The sequence below is a fragment of the Pongo pygmaeus genome, chromosome 4 (genome assembly GCF_028885625.2).
Source record: "Pongo pygmaeus isolate AG05252 chromosome 4, NHGRI_mPonPyg2-v2.0_pri, whole genome shotgun sequence".
Classification (NCBI taxonomy): Eukaryota; Metazoa; Chordata; class Mammalia; order Primates; family Hominidae; genus Pongo; species Pongo pygmaeus.
Window position 1 is genome coordinate 168,468,956 of NC_072377.2, and position 16,877 is coordinate 168,485,832.

The window sequence follows — 16,877 nt, forward strand, 5'->3', positions numbered from 1 at the left end:
GAGCACATTCATCACCCTTGAAAGTCTTCAAAAACAGATTACTGGGCTTCGCTCCCAGAGAATGATTTCATTCCTTAGGTTCTGTGGTGCAGGCAGGTTTGGAAATCACTTATCTAGAAGTCCTTAATGCTTTGTGAAACTTAAGGCCGCTCACCCCATCTACCATTTTCTCAGAGGGCAGCATAGTATTAATGGAAATGACCCGTTGCATTTTACTTCTTGCGTGCTGTTACCACCACTGCCTTTTACTCTCCTTTGAAATAATTAAAAAGCACTGGGAAGGGAAAGCACTGGAGAATTTTACTAAACATAATCTGTTGCAATAAGGTGTAACTAAAATGATAGAAAATTGTGCCTTTTAGAACAGGAATCAACTGCATGATCTGTGTGCTTTCCAAAAGTGTGGCTCACTCTTCTTCTGCAAGAGAAAACTACAAGGAGTCTTGACAGGAAGTTGTTGGGTTTTTGTTTTTGTTTTTGTTTTTGTTTTTGTTAAGTAGTTAGTTCTACCAAATAGTTCTGCAAATAGACCCAGGCTTGACTGGCAATTAAACATGAAACTTCTCATTGGGTATTTTCGAGACTACCACGGGGAATCAGCTACCAGCTTACTGCCATGTGGAAAACTGCACGAGATTCCGGGATTGGAATCAAAATGCTAATTTAAAAGGTCAAGTGAAGCTGCGCCTCACGTTTTGGCGTGCCTGCGCTCTCTGCAGGCAGAAGCGAACAAAGACCCAGCAAGAGAAGGCAGAGGCTAAGACCCATCCCGTATCTGCTCTCCTGAATTAATTCTGGAGTCATGCCTGAAATGCCAGAGGACATGGAGCAGGTAAGAACTAGCAATTCAAGAAATGAAGCATTCTAGAGTAAGAGATGCTTTAAAAGCATTCCAGTGAACGCCTGCTAAAAACAGAATTGTTGTGTAAAGAAAATAGAAACGGGTGTCATTCATTTCCTTAAAACAGAACCTCTGGAAGAATAAGCCAACTTTAGTTACTGACCTAGAGAACCAGGTTATGAAGGGCTCAGCTAAGTCTCATTAGCTGACAATAAAATGCAAGACAGAACTGTAGTTTCATTTACCATTTTAAATGCAATTATGTATATAAAGTTTCTACATAAATAAGGATTTTATCTGTAGTTGTGTGTTCCAGATGTTCTTTGTCTCTGTATAAATTGAATCTGCTAACATAACTTTTAGTTTCAGGCTGCTCTCTTTAAATGTATAGACTTAGCCACCACACCAAGTTGTATATTGTCTATGTAAGAATGGCGTTTGATTCGCATAGACCCTACCATCATTAAAGAAAATGATTAAAAACCATATCCAAACATATGCCCCTAGAACTGTACCCAACTTTTACGGGGAAAGGATCAAGTCAGATTCTCAAAAGTAGCCAAGTTAAAGTCTTTCTGTTCCTCAAGACTAGGCTGCTCTGAGAATCAGAATGCTAATTGTATATGCTTGCCCTTAAACCTTCTTCACGTTGAAGTATGAAGAATTAATTCTTTTCTCCCATAGAAAGGTAAGATTATATCACGTGTTGCGACTAGAAACTTTAAACCGAATTCCCAGTTTTTAAGAGAGGAGTGGTAAGATGATCTTGGCTGCTCCCCTGGCCCTCTTCCCGCCCTCTTCTTTGTTGTCCCCTGATTATGCTTGTTTAGCGCTGGGGCAGTCCTCAAGGATTCCGTAAATAATGCCAAACTGATGAACAGTAATAGCCTGTGTTTAAACAAAAAATCGGAACATAAGAAACCTCAGGCTGTCTTCGATTACTGTTCTAGAGAAACTTTATGTTTACACGAATAAGGAAATGAGTTTTTGTTGGGGGTTGGGGAGGAAGGAAAGTCACGGTGTTCTGACGTGGAAAACTTCTTTAAAAGGCTGCTTAGTCTTTAGTTTGAAAATAAACCAAAAAGGATTAGGAGTCGGGGAAAGGCCCTAGGAAAATCCAAGCAGTGGTCACGTTTGTGGGCGACGTTTAGAGCTTGCTATCCTGGGCACACAGGAACCCTTGGACTATTCGGTGCAAAGTTGGCAAATCGTACACGGCCTGTGCCAGGGTTTACTTTCTGCATAAATTTCACAAGCGTCCGGCCCGGCTGAGGACTTTTTGCGGTTTTTAACTGGAAGGGAAATAAGTCGGCATCAGCACTTAGGGCGATTAACTTTTAAAAGGTGGTAGAACGCCCAGCCTTACACGCTGCTGCTTAAATTCTCGGTGCTTACCAAGGCTGGGCTCGTGTGGCCCAATCCTGCAATCCCCGAGGCGGTGTTTCTTAAAGGGTGGGCTTGATTCTGGTTAAACCCATTAAGAAGTCGGACCCCGGGCTCGTTTCTTGTTCTGTAATTATGGGTAAAGTCCGAGGATCTGCGTTTTGAAGAGGTACCTAAGTAGTTCATCTTCCTTCCCCCCACAACTTTTTATTTTTAATTAGTTAAAAATAGTTTTACATTTTTGAAATCTCACACACAGGTTTTTTCTTTTTTTAATCATCCCAGGAAGACAAATGGCTCAGACGCCAACCCTTTTATTTTTATTCCTTGTCTTTTTCTAAATCTTTCAAAACCCCCACCTAGGGCTCTAGAGATGTGTCCGTTATGCTCTACCCACCTCCGCCCCCGCCCCCCATGACTTTAAAATGCTTTTTATTCTACTTTTTATATTGCTCAGTCGATCCTCATGCACTGCGCATTCTGCAAACTTGAAACTCAAGGCGATCCACTTCAATCCTTTCCCGAGTCAAGAAAAAAAAGAAAAAAAGTAGAATAAAAAGCACACAAATAAAATCTCCGAAACAAAACCTGAATTCACTGCCTAAGGTCAGGGCCTTTCTTTTATGTGTCGCTTTAAGCATCGGCGCGTGGGCTGGGGGCGGACCGCGCGTACCCGCCCTCTTTCTGGGGCGTCGGCGGAGCGTGGCCAATCAACGGGCGCGGCTATGGCAGCGGAAGCCGGAAGCGGCGAGCGGGGTCGTTCTGGGCCTAGGGGAGGCGGGCCGAGGGCGTCTGAGCTGAGGCCCGCGTCGATCCTGGGTTGGAGGAGGTGGCGGCCGCTGAGGCTGCGGCGTGAAGACGGCGGGCATGGTGGGGCGGGAGAAAGAGCTCTCTATACACTTTGTTCCCGGGAGCTGCCGGCTGGTGGAGGTGAGGGAGTCGGCCTGGGCGTCTCCGGTGGGAGCGGGGGCGCCGAGGGGGACGAGCCGCCGGGGCTCGGGCGGCTTTCCAGGCGTATTTCGCCCGGGTCAGAGCCTCCGGCCGGGAGTGGTCTCACCGCCACTCTCCCAGCCCCGGATCCGAGGGGGGCGCCACCGAGTTTGTTTATCTCAGCGCACACGGGTCAGTGTTTTTTTCTTCCAGCCACTGCGGCAGGAAGCAAGTAGGTGGAGGTTTTACTTTCGAGTTCTGTCTCTGCTCCTGAGGACGAAGAGGTTTTTCAGAATTGTTTTCTGTTTTGATTTTGTTTTTCCCCGTTTATTCATCTTTGGTTCGTATTCCTCGATCTTACAAGTTCGTGGGTTTGACAAAGAACAGGAAAAGGTGACTTCTCACAAATAAAAGTGCTGGAGATGACAACTTATTGAACTCTTAAGTTGTCTGCACTATGTTATGCACTTGACGGGCATTACTTTAATCCTCCACTGTGAGATACTGTTATTGCCTCATTTTGTAGATGAGAAAACAGGCATAGAGGGTGAGACATTGGCCCACGTTCATTCCGTAAGGTTGGAGCCTGGAATTCAGATACAGGTTTGTGTGACTGTGTCGGGCTTTGAACCACTACGGAGTTTCCCTGAAGGAAGACTATGATGATGATTGGAAGATCCATCTCTGGTGCCCCTCGCACCCCCGCCCCATCCTGCTCCATTCCACTCAAGGGCCTCCAGCATTAATCTGTCCACAGAACATATCCAGCCCTGGGGATAAGAACACTGCTAATGCCCAGACCATGTCTTTTGGAGAGAAGAGAGAATATAGGAGATGGCTGTTTCTGTTAATGCAAAGTTTTTATGATTCCAAATTTACTTAGGGTTTTCAAATCACTTTGGTTCTTTGAATGTAAAGTTAGGATAAATGGTCTATTAAACCTCTATGTTCCTAGGTCCTCCAGACGGTGCTGAGTGCATGTTACATATTGTACGTTTACATTTATATGTATGCATTCGTATGTGTACGTGTGCATATAAAGCTTAATCTACTTTCACAAAAAGAAGTTCAATATGAAAATGAAAATAGCTTTTCATGTTTTCCTTCATTAAAAATGAAACAACGAAGAGCTTGGCACAGACTTACTGCTCTCAAAACCTGTAGAATTAAAGCTTACTGACTCATGAGAACTAGAACTGTCTCATAGTTAATGTTAAAGAAGCAGCCTGGAGTGGTTCTTGTTGGTAATACTGTCTGTGGAGCACAGTAGCGTCGCAGTAGGAGTTAGACCAATCCCACCTAAGTAGTCAGAGAATCTTAAAAAGTAAAGCTCAGTAATGTTTACTTAAAGGTCTGTTTCTGGGGAATTAAAAAATAAACATGAAACTGTGCCAAGTTTTAAAGTTTCCAAAAACGACAAGGTATTTACCACTGAAATTTAGGAAAACCACATACTAGTAATACTCCATTCTTTACTTTTCTAGAACATTTTTAGTAGACATTAATGCAGGTGTGCTAAAGTAGAAATCACTGTCCCAGAGTACTGTGTTGGACCATTTGGAAAGAGCCATGTATCTCCCATTACCTATACCATTTGGTATCATTCGATTAGATAGGATAACAAGAACATTTATTTATATGTACTTAATTTTTCAAGAAATTTTTTTTGGTGTCCATAAATCTGGTCCCTTGGAGTGATTGAATTCCGTACTTCAAAGTTTAGACAGTAAGAGGCAGATACGTTTAGAGTAACTTAAACTGATATTAGATCTACTTTCCGCCATGTAATAAAAATTGAGAAAAAGTAGACTTCAGGCAAAGTATTATCAACTCTTTATTGTGCCTTGAGTGAACTAGATAGCATTTTATTCTTTCATTCTGAGTTTCTTAAAGTGTTTAGACATTTCTTCCTTGTGCACAACTAAAATAATTAATGGAGTGCAGGTCCAAAGTAGTTTTTTAGAGGGATATTTCTTTTTCTAAAGAACGAACCAAAAAGCCTCAATAAAACAGTGTAAAAGGCAGAATACTGTTTATATAGAAACTCAAAAATAGAGATATTTGTTTGGCATATTTTAAATTTCGCAGTAATGCATATTCAGAGGAAAAGTTACCTTATTTAAACGAAACTATTCAGACTCCTTGTGGTAGGGATAATATGGAAAATGTTAGAAATGTAGAACTTTAAAGCTGAAAGAGCCTTAGTCATTTTGTCTAAATGCCTCCCCCATTTACCAATGAGGAATTAGATCAGTAGAGATGGAATAACTTCTAAACACCAGTTTGTGGCAGAACAGATAAAACTTTAATCATTCATGAAACCAAATGTTAGTTCACAGGATTGAGACAAAATGCAGTGTATTTGACTTGACCCCAGAGAAGCAAGAAGACTCAGGTTCCAGCTTTTTCTCTTTTACTGTAGACAAAACCTTTAACACTGGACTTCTTGTTACTCGCTTTGGAAATAATATCTCGTCTAAAAAGCTGCTGTTTTTTTTTTTTTATTTTTTTTCTTCTTGCTCTGTCATCCAGTCTGAATTGCAGTGGCTCAATCTCTGCTCACTGCAACCTCTGCCTCCAGGGTTCAAGCGATTCTCCTGCCTCAGCCTCCCAAGTAGCTGAGATTATAGGCACCCACCACCATGCCTGACTAATTTTTGTATTTTTGGTAGAGACAGCGTTTCACCATGTTGGCCAGGCTGGTTTTGAACCCCTGACCTCAGGTGGTCCACCCACCTTGGCCTCCCAAAGTGCTGGGATTACAGGTGTGAGCCATGGCACCTGGCCTCAAACTGCTGTTATTAAAAAAAAAAAAAAAAAAAAAAAAACTATGATTATATACTTATATAACATGTTAGTTTTCTTTTTTTTGTTTTTTTTGTTGTTGTTGTTGTTTTGTTTTTTTGAGATGAAGTCTAGCTCTTGTCCCCCAGGCTGGAGTGCAATGGCGCGATCTTGGCTCACTACAACCTCTGTCTCCCAGGTTCAAGCAGTTCTCTTGCCTCAGCCTCCCAAGTAGTTGAGATTACCTAAAATTACCTAGAAAAAAATATGAAACAGTGTACAGTACCCTGGGGTCAGATGTCAGTGCTCAAGATTTTTATTAAGAGTGAGGATCTGAAGGGCAAGCATTTACTGAAATGGAAATGATACTGCACAACATTCTGTTTGAAAATTAACATGTTATAGGCTGGGGCTTACTGGAGACCTTAGGTAGTAACCCAGGGGTATAAGGATATAAAGTTGCATTTTCTTATACAACTCCACTTGCTTTTTTAAGTTAAGCGTATTATATTCCCTAAAGAGCCTTGTTCTTCTCTTTACTTAATACTGCATCAACTCCAAGAAGCTCTTAATTATAAGAAGATCATCTGGACTCTTACTTAAGTTGCACTAAGTTAGCAAAAAATACTGCTAAACTATGACAATTCATAAGATTTTTTTTTTTATTCATTTAACAGAGATGTTAAAATGAAGAAACAAGTGTACTTCACAGAATCAGTGAAGTACACAGATCTTAATTCACTGTTTAGTAACTTGTGGATTGGATAATGCTTTGGCTTCTATTTCAAGTTTTCTTTTTTAAGAGGGAAAGATACTGTTGTCATTTTGAGAAAGGTAGATGGCACTTTTTGTTTTGCTTGTATAAGAGAAATGGATTTTTATGAAAGCTTTGAACTTTCCTGGAGTTCGAGAGTACACTGGTCCTCTAAGTGCAGTCTCCAAATCACGATGATCAGCATCACTTGTTGGAACTTGTTGGGAATGCAAATTATCAAGCCCCACCCCAGACCTTTGTGATCTAAAAGCCCTCCAGGTGATTCTGATCCACACTGAAGCATGAGAACCACTGACCTTAGGAACTGTGCCTGTTCCTTTGCTTCCCTAGAGTGAAGTAAAAAGTGAGAAACTCGGAAGAAACCAAATTATCTCTCTTTTAGAGTATTTTTTCAGGAATCTTTACCGTATTTATCCTGTGTAAATTGTTTTCTCTGATTGTATCTGTACTAGACTTGGCATGTTTTCTCCTCTTTACAGTTCAATCTTTGTAGAGCTGTTTTCTTGCCAAATTTCAAAGAAAATATTTTGTTGGCTGAAATCCTTGTTTTCATAGATCAGTTGGTTTAGAGCCAAGTTTTGCAACACAGCCTGAATGAAATTGCTTTCAACTTTTAAAATGTCTTGAAATTGGTTGAACTAAGGAAAAATAATCCTAAGAATTTACCTTTATACTATCTTTCCCTGTTAGTCTTTTCATTTTAGGTTTTTGATTGCTAGAAATACTTGATTTTGGTGCCTTTTAAAAAAAATGTATGTATTCGGCTAAGTAATTTAATTGAGCTAAGGGTTTTAAAAGGTCTTTGGTTATTGTATATGTATTTTAATTTTTTGACAGCTCAGAATTAGGTGATTATAACAACTCTTGAGATAAAATAACTGGTTTGTTTTTAATAGTAAAAGTTGACTTTATTCAAGATCCTGGTTGGAAACTAGGTGTTACCCATCTTGGGAAGAAGGGATATTTTTGGAACTATGCTTGGAAACATAGAATTTAAATTGTTTCCTAAATAGTGGTTCTTTTTCATTTCTGTGTGTAAGAATTTATTTGTTTCACAGTAGCAACACAGATCAGCTTAAAATATTTTTTCTTATCCTTTGTGTTTATTAATTTTAGCTTTTTTTTTTATTTTTTGAGATGGAGTCTTGCTCTTGTTGCCCAGGCTGGAGTGCAGTGGCACCATCTTGGCTCATTGCAACCTCCGCCTCCTGGGTTCAAGCAATTCTCCTGCCTCAGCCTCCCGAGTAGCTGGGATTACAGGTGCCCGCAACCACGCCTGGCTAATTTTTTTGTATTTTTAGAAGAGATGGGGTTTCACCATGTTGGCCAGGCTGGTCTTGAACTCCTGACCTCAGGTGATCTGCCCTGCTCGGCCTCCCAAAGTGCTGGGATTACAGGCATGAGCCACTGCGCCTGGCCAATTTTAACGATTCTGTGTAGGTAAATTTAGGGTTAACTAAGGAACATTTACCAATTTGGTTAAACTTAGAAAGCATTTAAGTGTTGTTAAGGACCAAGTTTTTTTTCCTCCTCATATATTCCTTTGAAATGTTGATTAATTCTCTACCTTGGGTCCATCAAAATATGATAAATCATTGAGTCTTGAAAGAACATTTGGGATTAAAATCTGAAGACCATAAATGTCAGCTTGTAAATATATTGGCAGATTTGACCCAAATACTAATCAGGCCTTAAAATGGGTAAACTTAAAACACATTTCTCTCTAGAGACCCAAAGAGTACCTTCAGTCATATCTATAGGAGCAAGACAAATTGTAAAGTCTTATAAACTGAAGAATGTAATGTTATTTACTATTTAGGTACTTGGAGCAAAAGTATAAAAAAAGTTGCTGTTTACTAACTCATTGGGTATTATCAATCATAAAAATAGGATTTTCTGTTAACATAGGAAATATAAATCTACATAATTCCTTGCATATCATCTTATGTTCTTTTCCTTGGGTAAGATTATTATAACTTTTTTAATTAAAAAAAATTTTTTTTTTGAGACAGGGTCTCACTCTGTCCCCCAGACTGGAGTGCATGTCATGATCTCTGCTTACTACAGCCTTGACCTCCCAGGCTCAAGTGATCCTTCCACCCCAGCCTCCCAAGTAGCTAGGACTACAGGCATGCACCACCTGTAACTCGGCTAATTTTTGCTTTTTTTTTTTTTAATTTTTTTTTTTTGTAAGGACGGGGTTTTACCGTGTTGCCCAGGCTGGTCTCGAACTCCTGGGCTCAAGTGATCCACCTGCCTTGGCCTCCCAAAGTGCTAGGATTAAAGGCATGAGCCACCTTGCCTGGCAAAAACTTTTTCTTAAGTGATACAGTTTTTTATATGGTTTGATTAATCGTTGTTCTAACTTTATTACATTTTTAAGTTGCGTTTTCTGCTGTTTTTATTTTAAAAATTTATTTTTATAAATATAAAGTATATTTTTACTTTTTTTTTGTATTGAGATGGGTCTCACTATGTTACCCAGGCTGGTCTCAAACTCCTGGGCTCAGCGGATCTACCTGCCTCGCATTCCAAAAGTATTGGAATTACAGGCGTGAGCCTGGTGCCCGGCCTTAACTTAACTTTAGAATTGGCTTGCAGATATGGGACGTGAGTCAAAATACGTAGAATTAAGACATTTAGGGAACAACGATGGTGACTAATTTATTTGAGAGAACTATTTTCAAAGTTAGTAACTCTTTCTTTCTTCCTTCACCTTTTAGGAGGAAGTTAACATCCCTAATAGGAGGGTTCTGGTTACTGGTGCCACTGGGCTTCTTGGCAGAGCTGTACACAAAGAATTTCAGCAGAATAATTGGCATGCTGTTGGCTGTGGTTTTAGAAGAGCAAGACCAAAATTTGAACAGGTTAATCTATTGGATTCTAATGCAGTTCATCACATCATTCATGATTTTCAGGTATGATTTAGGTTATTTTAACATATACATGAACAATATTAAGAATTGTCTCGATGATACAGAAACTATCCTTGCTCTCAAGGAAACTACTATGCTTGAAAGCTCTAAAGCTGTATTATGCAGTAGCATTTTTTTCATTTAGCGTGACATGGTATATATAAACCTTAAAGTTAAATTTTGATACGTTGACAAAGACAAATATGAAGCATTTTATAAAATGCTTATGTTTATAGAGTGCCTTCTAAGTAACACTTTCTCTGCGAATGGTTTTAAAATGTTACTGTAAACGTCACAACACTGCAAAATAGTTATTTTCATTTTAGAGCTGAGGAAGCAGGCTCAGAGAGGTTTTTGGTATCATTGATACTATTCTCCCTTTGACATGGATTTATTAGATATTTAAATCATGTTAATTGCATAAATGATACCTCTTTCCTCCTGTCCAAGTTGGGGGATAAAACTTGTTTTGATTTAGAAACACTTCCGTTTTGTTCTTGTTTTTGAGACGTAATCTTGCTTTGTTGCCCAGGCTGGAGTGCAGTGGTGCAGTTGAGCTCACTGCAGCCTCCGCCTCCCAGGGTTCAAGCAATTCTCCTGCCTCAGCTTCCTGAGTACCTGAGACTACAGGCATGCACAAGCACACCTGGCTAATTGTTGTATTTCTAGTAGAGATGGGGTTTCACCATGTTGGCCAGGCTGGTCTTGAACTGCTGACCTCAAGTGATCCGCCCACCTCAGCCTTCCAAAGTGCTGGGATTACAGATTTGAGCCACCGCGCCCAGCCTAGAAACATGGTTGTTTTATTTTCAGACAGGGTCTCACTCTGTAGCTCAGGGTGAAGTACTGTAGATCGATCACAGTCCACTGTAGCCTTGAATTCCTTGGCTCAAGTGATCCTTCTGCCTCGGCCTCCGCAGAGTTAGAACTACAGGCTCATGCCACCACGACTGGCTAATTTTTAAATTTTTTTGTAGAGATTGAGTACCACTACGTTGCCCAGTCTTATCCTGAACTCCTGGCCTCAAGCAGTCTCTCACCTCAGCCTCCCAAAGTGTTGAGATTACATGCATGAACCATCACACCAGAGTAGAAATACAGTTGTTGACAGTTTTTTTCCTGGTTTGTGTCTACGTATTATGAAATACTCTTTTCAGTGCCTATAAATATTTTAAGTTTGAACCTTGCGGGGAAAAGAAGCAGCATGACAAAACTACATTAGAAATTACAATGATTTATTCTTAGTTGAAAGAATGTTGACTTACTGCACATTTTTCTCTGAATTAACTTTAAGAAGGCTGTAATACCTCTTTCATTTTATTTTGAGTTAAAAATACGTCAATGCTTAACTTCCAGCCCCATGTTATAGTACATTGTGCAGCAGAGAGAAGACCAGATGTTGTAGAAAATCAGCCAGATGCTGCCTCTCAACTTAATGTGGATGCTTCTGGGAATTTAGCAAAGGAAGCAGGTAATGATGACTTTATAAAATTTTCATAAAATATTAAGTGATTGCTGAGTTTTTAGAAATTAAAGTTTTGTAGATGGTTGTTTTTATATATCATGAAAAACCATTCTAAATTCCATGAAAGAGTAATGTCATGTAAACATTTAATAGATTTGTCTTCTTTTTTTGTAGCTGCTGTTGGAGCATTTCTCATCTACATTAGCTCAGATTATGTATTTGATGGAACAAATCCACCTTACAGAGAGGAAGACATACCAGCTCCCCTAAATTTGTATGGCAAAACAAAATTAGATGGAGAAAAGGCTGTCCTGGAGAACAATCTAGGTAAGACATAATCTCTTTAGCCCCTGATTGTTTTTGAAGACTTTAAAAATTATTTATACATATACATATACATGTTTTTAAATTTAAAAAGTCGATGAATATGAATCATTAGAGAAAAATTAGAATATAGTTAATAAAATAAAAAATTCTGAGATAACTACTTTGTGAATCCTTCAAGACAGTTTCCACTATCAGTGTTTACATATTCATCTTTACACATAGAAAACAAGTCAGGTAATGCAAGCTTTTTTAACTTACTTTCAAAAAACAGGGCAGTATAATTTCTCTTAGAGTGAGATATTCTGTGTATGTATTCTGTTATATGTATGTTATTCTGTTACATGTGTATGTATTTTGTTTGTATTCTATGTATGTTGTATGTATTAACATTCTATGTATGGTTCTTTTTTCCTATATGTGTTTGTGTATAATACACATCTCCATATATAAAAAGTATACACTCCTTAGAAAAAATGTAAACTTACTAAGAACAAAAGTTCTCATAAATGCTGCCTCAGGGAGATAAACACCAAATGTGGTTAAGTGTGGAAGCATTTTTATATATTTTCAAAAAGTGTATGCATGTTGTTTCATAACCTGGTTTTTTTTCCCTCAATATCTTTGCATTTCAGTACAAGTGGAACCTATTCTGGGATATCTTACTCCTATTAGTGGCTGCATAGTACTTAATTTAATGGTCCCCTGCACTAAAACTACTGCCTTAGACTGTACTATGGCCTTGAGAAGCAGCCCTAGTATAGAATACCTTACTAATGGACATTTAGTTTTTTAAAAAGTTTTCTTGTATTATAAATTATTCTGTTGAAATCATCCTTGAATACATTTGTCTTAGTTTGTTTCGTGCTGCTATAACAGAATACCAACAACTCAGTAATTTATAAAGAACAGAAATTTATTTCACACAGTTCTAGAGGCTGAGAAGTCCAAGATCAAGGTGAGGGTCTTTCTGGTCCTCTGGAGGAGAGGAATGCTGTGTTCTTACGGCAGAAGAGCAGAAAGGGATGTGCTTCTCCTTCAAGCCCTTTTATAATGGCATTAATCCATTTATAAGAGCAGAGTGCTGATGACCACCTGAACACTTCCCAAAATGCCCCACCTCCCAACACTGTTGCTTCGTGGATTAAGTTTCAACATGAATTTTTGGAGAGGACAAAAACATTCAAACCATAGCAGTATCTAAGTTCTCTTGTCATATAATTTAAAAGAAAATGTTTGATTTGCAGTTAAAGTGTTAACTATTGTATACCATCAGCAGGGACCATTATAAAATCTAAATATTAATGAGTGGTTGTAAAACTAATGTGAACACTCATATACCCTTCACATAGATTCACAAATTGTTAATGTTTTGTCACATTTGTTTTATACGTTTGCTTTTGCCAGACCCATTGATAATTAGTTGAATTTCATCTCCAAATACTTCACCTTTTATCTTCTAACAACAAGAATGTTCTTCACATAATTACAATGCAGTTATCATACATTGGAAACCTAACATTAATATGGTACTGTAATCAAATACAAATCTATTTAGGAATTTTCTCATTTATGCCAAAAATGTCCTTTATTGCTTTTATTTTTTAATCTAGCATCCAGTCAAAGACTATTCATTGCATTTAGTTGTCATGATAGGTTTTATTTTTAATGATCATATTAATGTAGGATTTATGTATATAAAAAAACTAGTCCAAATGACAGAAGATACTTAACAAATGTGGTTTTGCCTTTTTTTTTTTTTTTTTTGAGACAAGGTCTCAGTCGCTTGGGCTGGAGTGCAGTGGGGTGAACACAGCTTACTACACCCTTGACCTCCTTGGCTTAAGCGATCCTCCCACCACGAATGGCTAACTTTTTTACATTTTGTAGAGACAAGGTCTCACTGTGTTGCCCACGCTGGTCTCAAACTCCTGGGCTCAAGTAGTCCTCCTGCCTTGGCCTCCCAAGTGCTGGAATTACAGGCATGAGCCCCACCGCACTCAGCCTTTGACTGTTTTTAATTTTATTTTTGAGGCAGGGTCTCACTCTGTTGCCCAGGCTGGAGTACAGTGGTGCAGTCATAGCTCATTGCAACCTTGAACTTCCAGGCTCAAGACATCCTTTTGCCTTACTCAGCCTCCCAAGTAGCTGGGACTACAGGCATGTGCCACCTGCCCAGCTAATTTTCATTTTAATTTTTTGTAGAGACAGAGTTTTGCTATGATGCCCAGGCTCATCTTGAACTCCTGGCTTCAAGTGATCCTTCTGCCTTGGCCTCCCAAAGTGCTAGCATTATAGGCATGAGCCACTGTGCCTGTGCCTGGCCTTGAATATTTTTACATCTTATTGTCACAAGTGAGCTGTGTCATTTTGGTATATTTTAATTAAAAGGCAAGGTTTCTACTTTGATATTATTTAAATCCACACCCTTGTATCTTACATCAAAATTTAAGAACCAATCAGCTTTAAATTATTTGCTTTTATTCTTCTCTAGGAGCTGCTGTTTTGAGGATTCCTATTCTGTATGGGGAAGTTGAAAAGCTCGAAGAAAGTGCTGTGACTGTTATGTTTGATAAAGTGCAGTTCAGCAACAAGTCAGCAAACATGGATCACTGGCAGCAGAGGTTCCCCACACATGTCAAAGATGTGGCCACTGTGTGCCGGCAGCTAGCAGAGAAGAGAATGCTGGTAAGAAGGATTCCTGAGTCCTATCTTAGCGGAGGTCTGGTTTGTCTTTTCCATGCTTGAACTTTCATAGCTATACTTGGAGTGTTACTGAGTGAAAGCCAAAGTGCTTTTTTAAAACTAGGAGACCAAACAAAAGTAGTTTACATATACACTATATTCATGAAGAATAAAAATATTATGCTCTTCTGTTTGAATATATTTCTTATGTACTATAGATCCCATCATTTCTTTTATTGCAAAGTGTTAGGAAACTTCAAAATAATCATCTAAGGTCTTATAAGAAGGTACTCTTTGGGGGCTGGGCATGGTGGCTCACACCTGTAATCCCAGCACATTTGAAAAAGTTGATATTAAATATAATATCCATACAAAGAAAGATGAGACTGATTTAGTTTAGAATATTAATAGGATGACCACAGTTTTTAATATATGAGAATTATATTTTGTAATATATAACATGACAATATTTAAGAAAGTTATAGCTCAACTTGAAAAATGGTTCTATTAAGTTTTTGTTTCAGCTTAGGATAATTAAAAATACTCATTAAATTGTACTGTTTTCATAAAAATTTGTAATGATGATTTTTCATGTTCCCACTAATTAAGTAAAATTGGAGCCTTTTTTTGATTTTAAAAATTCTTAAGGTTTAAATTCTAGAAATTGCTCTTTTGTGTTTTGCTAAGAGTATTAGTAGGAATTTGATTTTAGATATCTTGTGGAGAGCTTTCCAGAAAAAGAGAGTTGCCTTTTAGTTCCTGGACCTTATTTTAAGTAAGCTTTTTTGTCAAACCTATTATTCTACTCAGCTCAAAAAGTTGAAACTATTGAATTTATTGTGTCATTGTTCTTAGGATCCATCAATTAAGGGAACCTTTCACTGGTCTGGCAATGAACAGATGACTAAGTATGAAATGGCATGTGCAATTGCAGATGCCTTCAACCTCCCCAGCAGTCACTTAAGACCTGTAAGTACATGGCTGTAAAAACCTTCTTTAGATCCATTGCTGTGGTATATATTATTGCTGTGTTGGGTAACTTCATTTCTCAGTACTAATCAAAGTGAACTTTGCTTGTATGCTGGCTGTTCATAGTGCTGCTTTTCTCTAAATTATCATCTGTAGAGAAGATCATGAGTATTGAAGTTTGTAGAAAATGTATTATTGTCTTGATGGTGACAGGCATTTGGTTTATTTTTCCAGGGATGATCAAATCAGATTTCTTACACTAAGAGCAAAAATAAGTAGCAAATATAAAACCTCAAAATGGCCAGGCACAATGGCTCATGCTTGTAATCCCAACACTTTGGGAGGCTGAGGCAGGAGGATCCCTTGAGCCCAGGAATTTGAGACTAGCCTGGGCAATGGAGGGAGATCTCATCTCTGTTTAAAAATATATACATATTAAAAAAAAAAGGTCGGAGAACAAAGCCCTCAAAATATAGCCTTTCACTTACTTTTGATTTTTTTGTGTTTATCTTTCTTTAAAGATTACTGACAGCCCTGTCCTAGGAGCACAACGTCCAAGAAATGCTCAGCTTGACTGCTCCAAATTGGAGACCTTGGGCATTGGCCAACGAACACCATTTCGAATTGGAATCAAAGAATCACTTTGGCCTTTCCTCATTGACAAGAGATGGAGACAAACCGTCTTTCATTAGTTTATTTGTGTTGGTTTTTTTTTTTTTTTTAAATGAAAAGTATAGTATGTGGCACTTTTTAAAGAACAAAGGAAATAGTTTTGTATGAGTACTTTAATTGTGACTCTTAGGATCTTTCAGGTAAATGATGCTCTTGCACTAGTGAAATTGTCTAAAGAAACTAAAGGGCAGTCATGCCCTGTTTGCAGTAATTTTTCTTTTTATCATTTTGTTTGTCCTGGCTAAACTTGGAGTTTGAGTATAGTAAATTATGATCCTTAAATATTTGAGAGTCAGGATGAAGCAGATCTGCTGTAGACTTTTCAGATGAAATTGTTCATTCTCGTAACCTCCATGTTTTCAGGATTTTTGAAGCTGTTGACCTTTTCATGTTGATTATTTTAAATTGTGTGAAATAGTATAAAAATCATTGGTGTTCATTATTTGCTTTGCCTGAGCTCAGATCAAAATGTTTGAAGAAAGGAACTTTATTTTTGCAAGTTACGTACAGTTTTTATGCTTGAGATATTTCAACATGTTATGTATATTGGAACTTCTACAGCTTGATGCCTCCTGCTTTTATAGCAGTTTATGGGGAGCACTTGAAAGAGTGTGTGTACATGTATTTTTTTTCTAGGCAAACATTGAATGCAAACGTGTATTTTTTTAATATAAATATATAACTGTCCTTTTCATCCCATGTTGCCGCTAAGTGATATTTCATATGTGTGGTTATACTCATAATAATGGGCCTTGTAAGTCTTTTCACCATTCATGAATAATAATAAATATGTACTGCTGGCATGTAATGCTTAGTTTTCTTGTATTTACTTCTCTTTTTAAATGTAAGGACCAAACTTCTAAACTAATTGTTCTTTTGTTGCTTTAATTTTTAAAAATTACATACTTCTGATGTAACATCTGATACATACAAAAGAATATAGTTTAATATGTATTGAAATAAAACACAATAAAATTAACACTTGATCCAGAATGTGAACTTACCACCCCATCCTAGAATGTTACAGATACTGTATCTATTTGTGGGAACTGATTTGTTTTTAACTAAAAATTAATAGCTATATAATCTTGTTACATTATACAGTTGACCCTTGAACAGTGTGGGTTTGGGGTA

At 38.0% G+C, this 16,877-nt stretch overlaps 1 protein-coding gene across 2 annotated transcripts; it reads left to right on the top strand.

The window, feature by feature from the left end:
• The first annotated feature begins 318 nt into the window (after nucleotides 1-318).
• On the top strand, nucleotides 319-16,551 carry MAT2B (methionine adenosyltransferase 2 non-catalytic beta subunit). 2 transcript variants are annotated; one of them, XM_054487359.2, is made up of 7 exons: nucleotides 319-832; nucleotides 9,437-9,631; nucleotides 10,985-11,099; nucleotides 11,268-11,420; nucleotides 13,912-14,105; nucleotides 14,958-15,071; nucleotides 15,593-16,551. In XM_054487359.2, the coding sequence occupies exons 1-7, from the start codon at nucleotides 803-805 to the stop codon at nucleotides 15,761-15,763; spliced, it is 972 nt and encodes a 323-aa protein (XP_054343334.1). In that variant the 5' UTR covers nucleotides 319-802; the 3' UTR covers nucleotides 15,764-16,551. The 2 variants fall into 2 exon arrangements, with proteins under 2 accessions (XP_054343334.1, XP_054343333.1); XM_054487358.2 differs by lacking the exon at nucleotides 319-832 and adding an exon at nucleotides 2,934-3,154.
• Nucleotides 16,552-16,877: the final 326 nt, after the last annotated feature.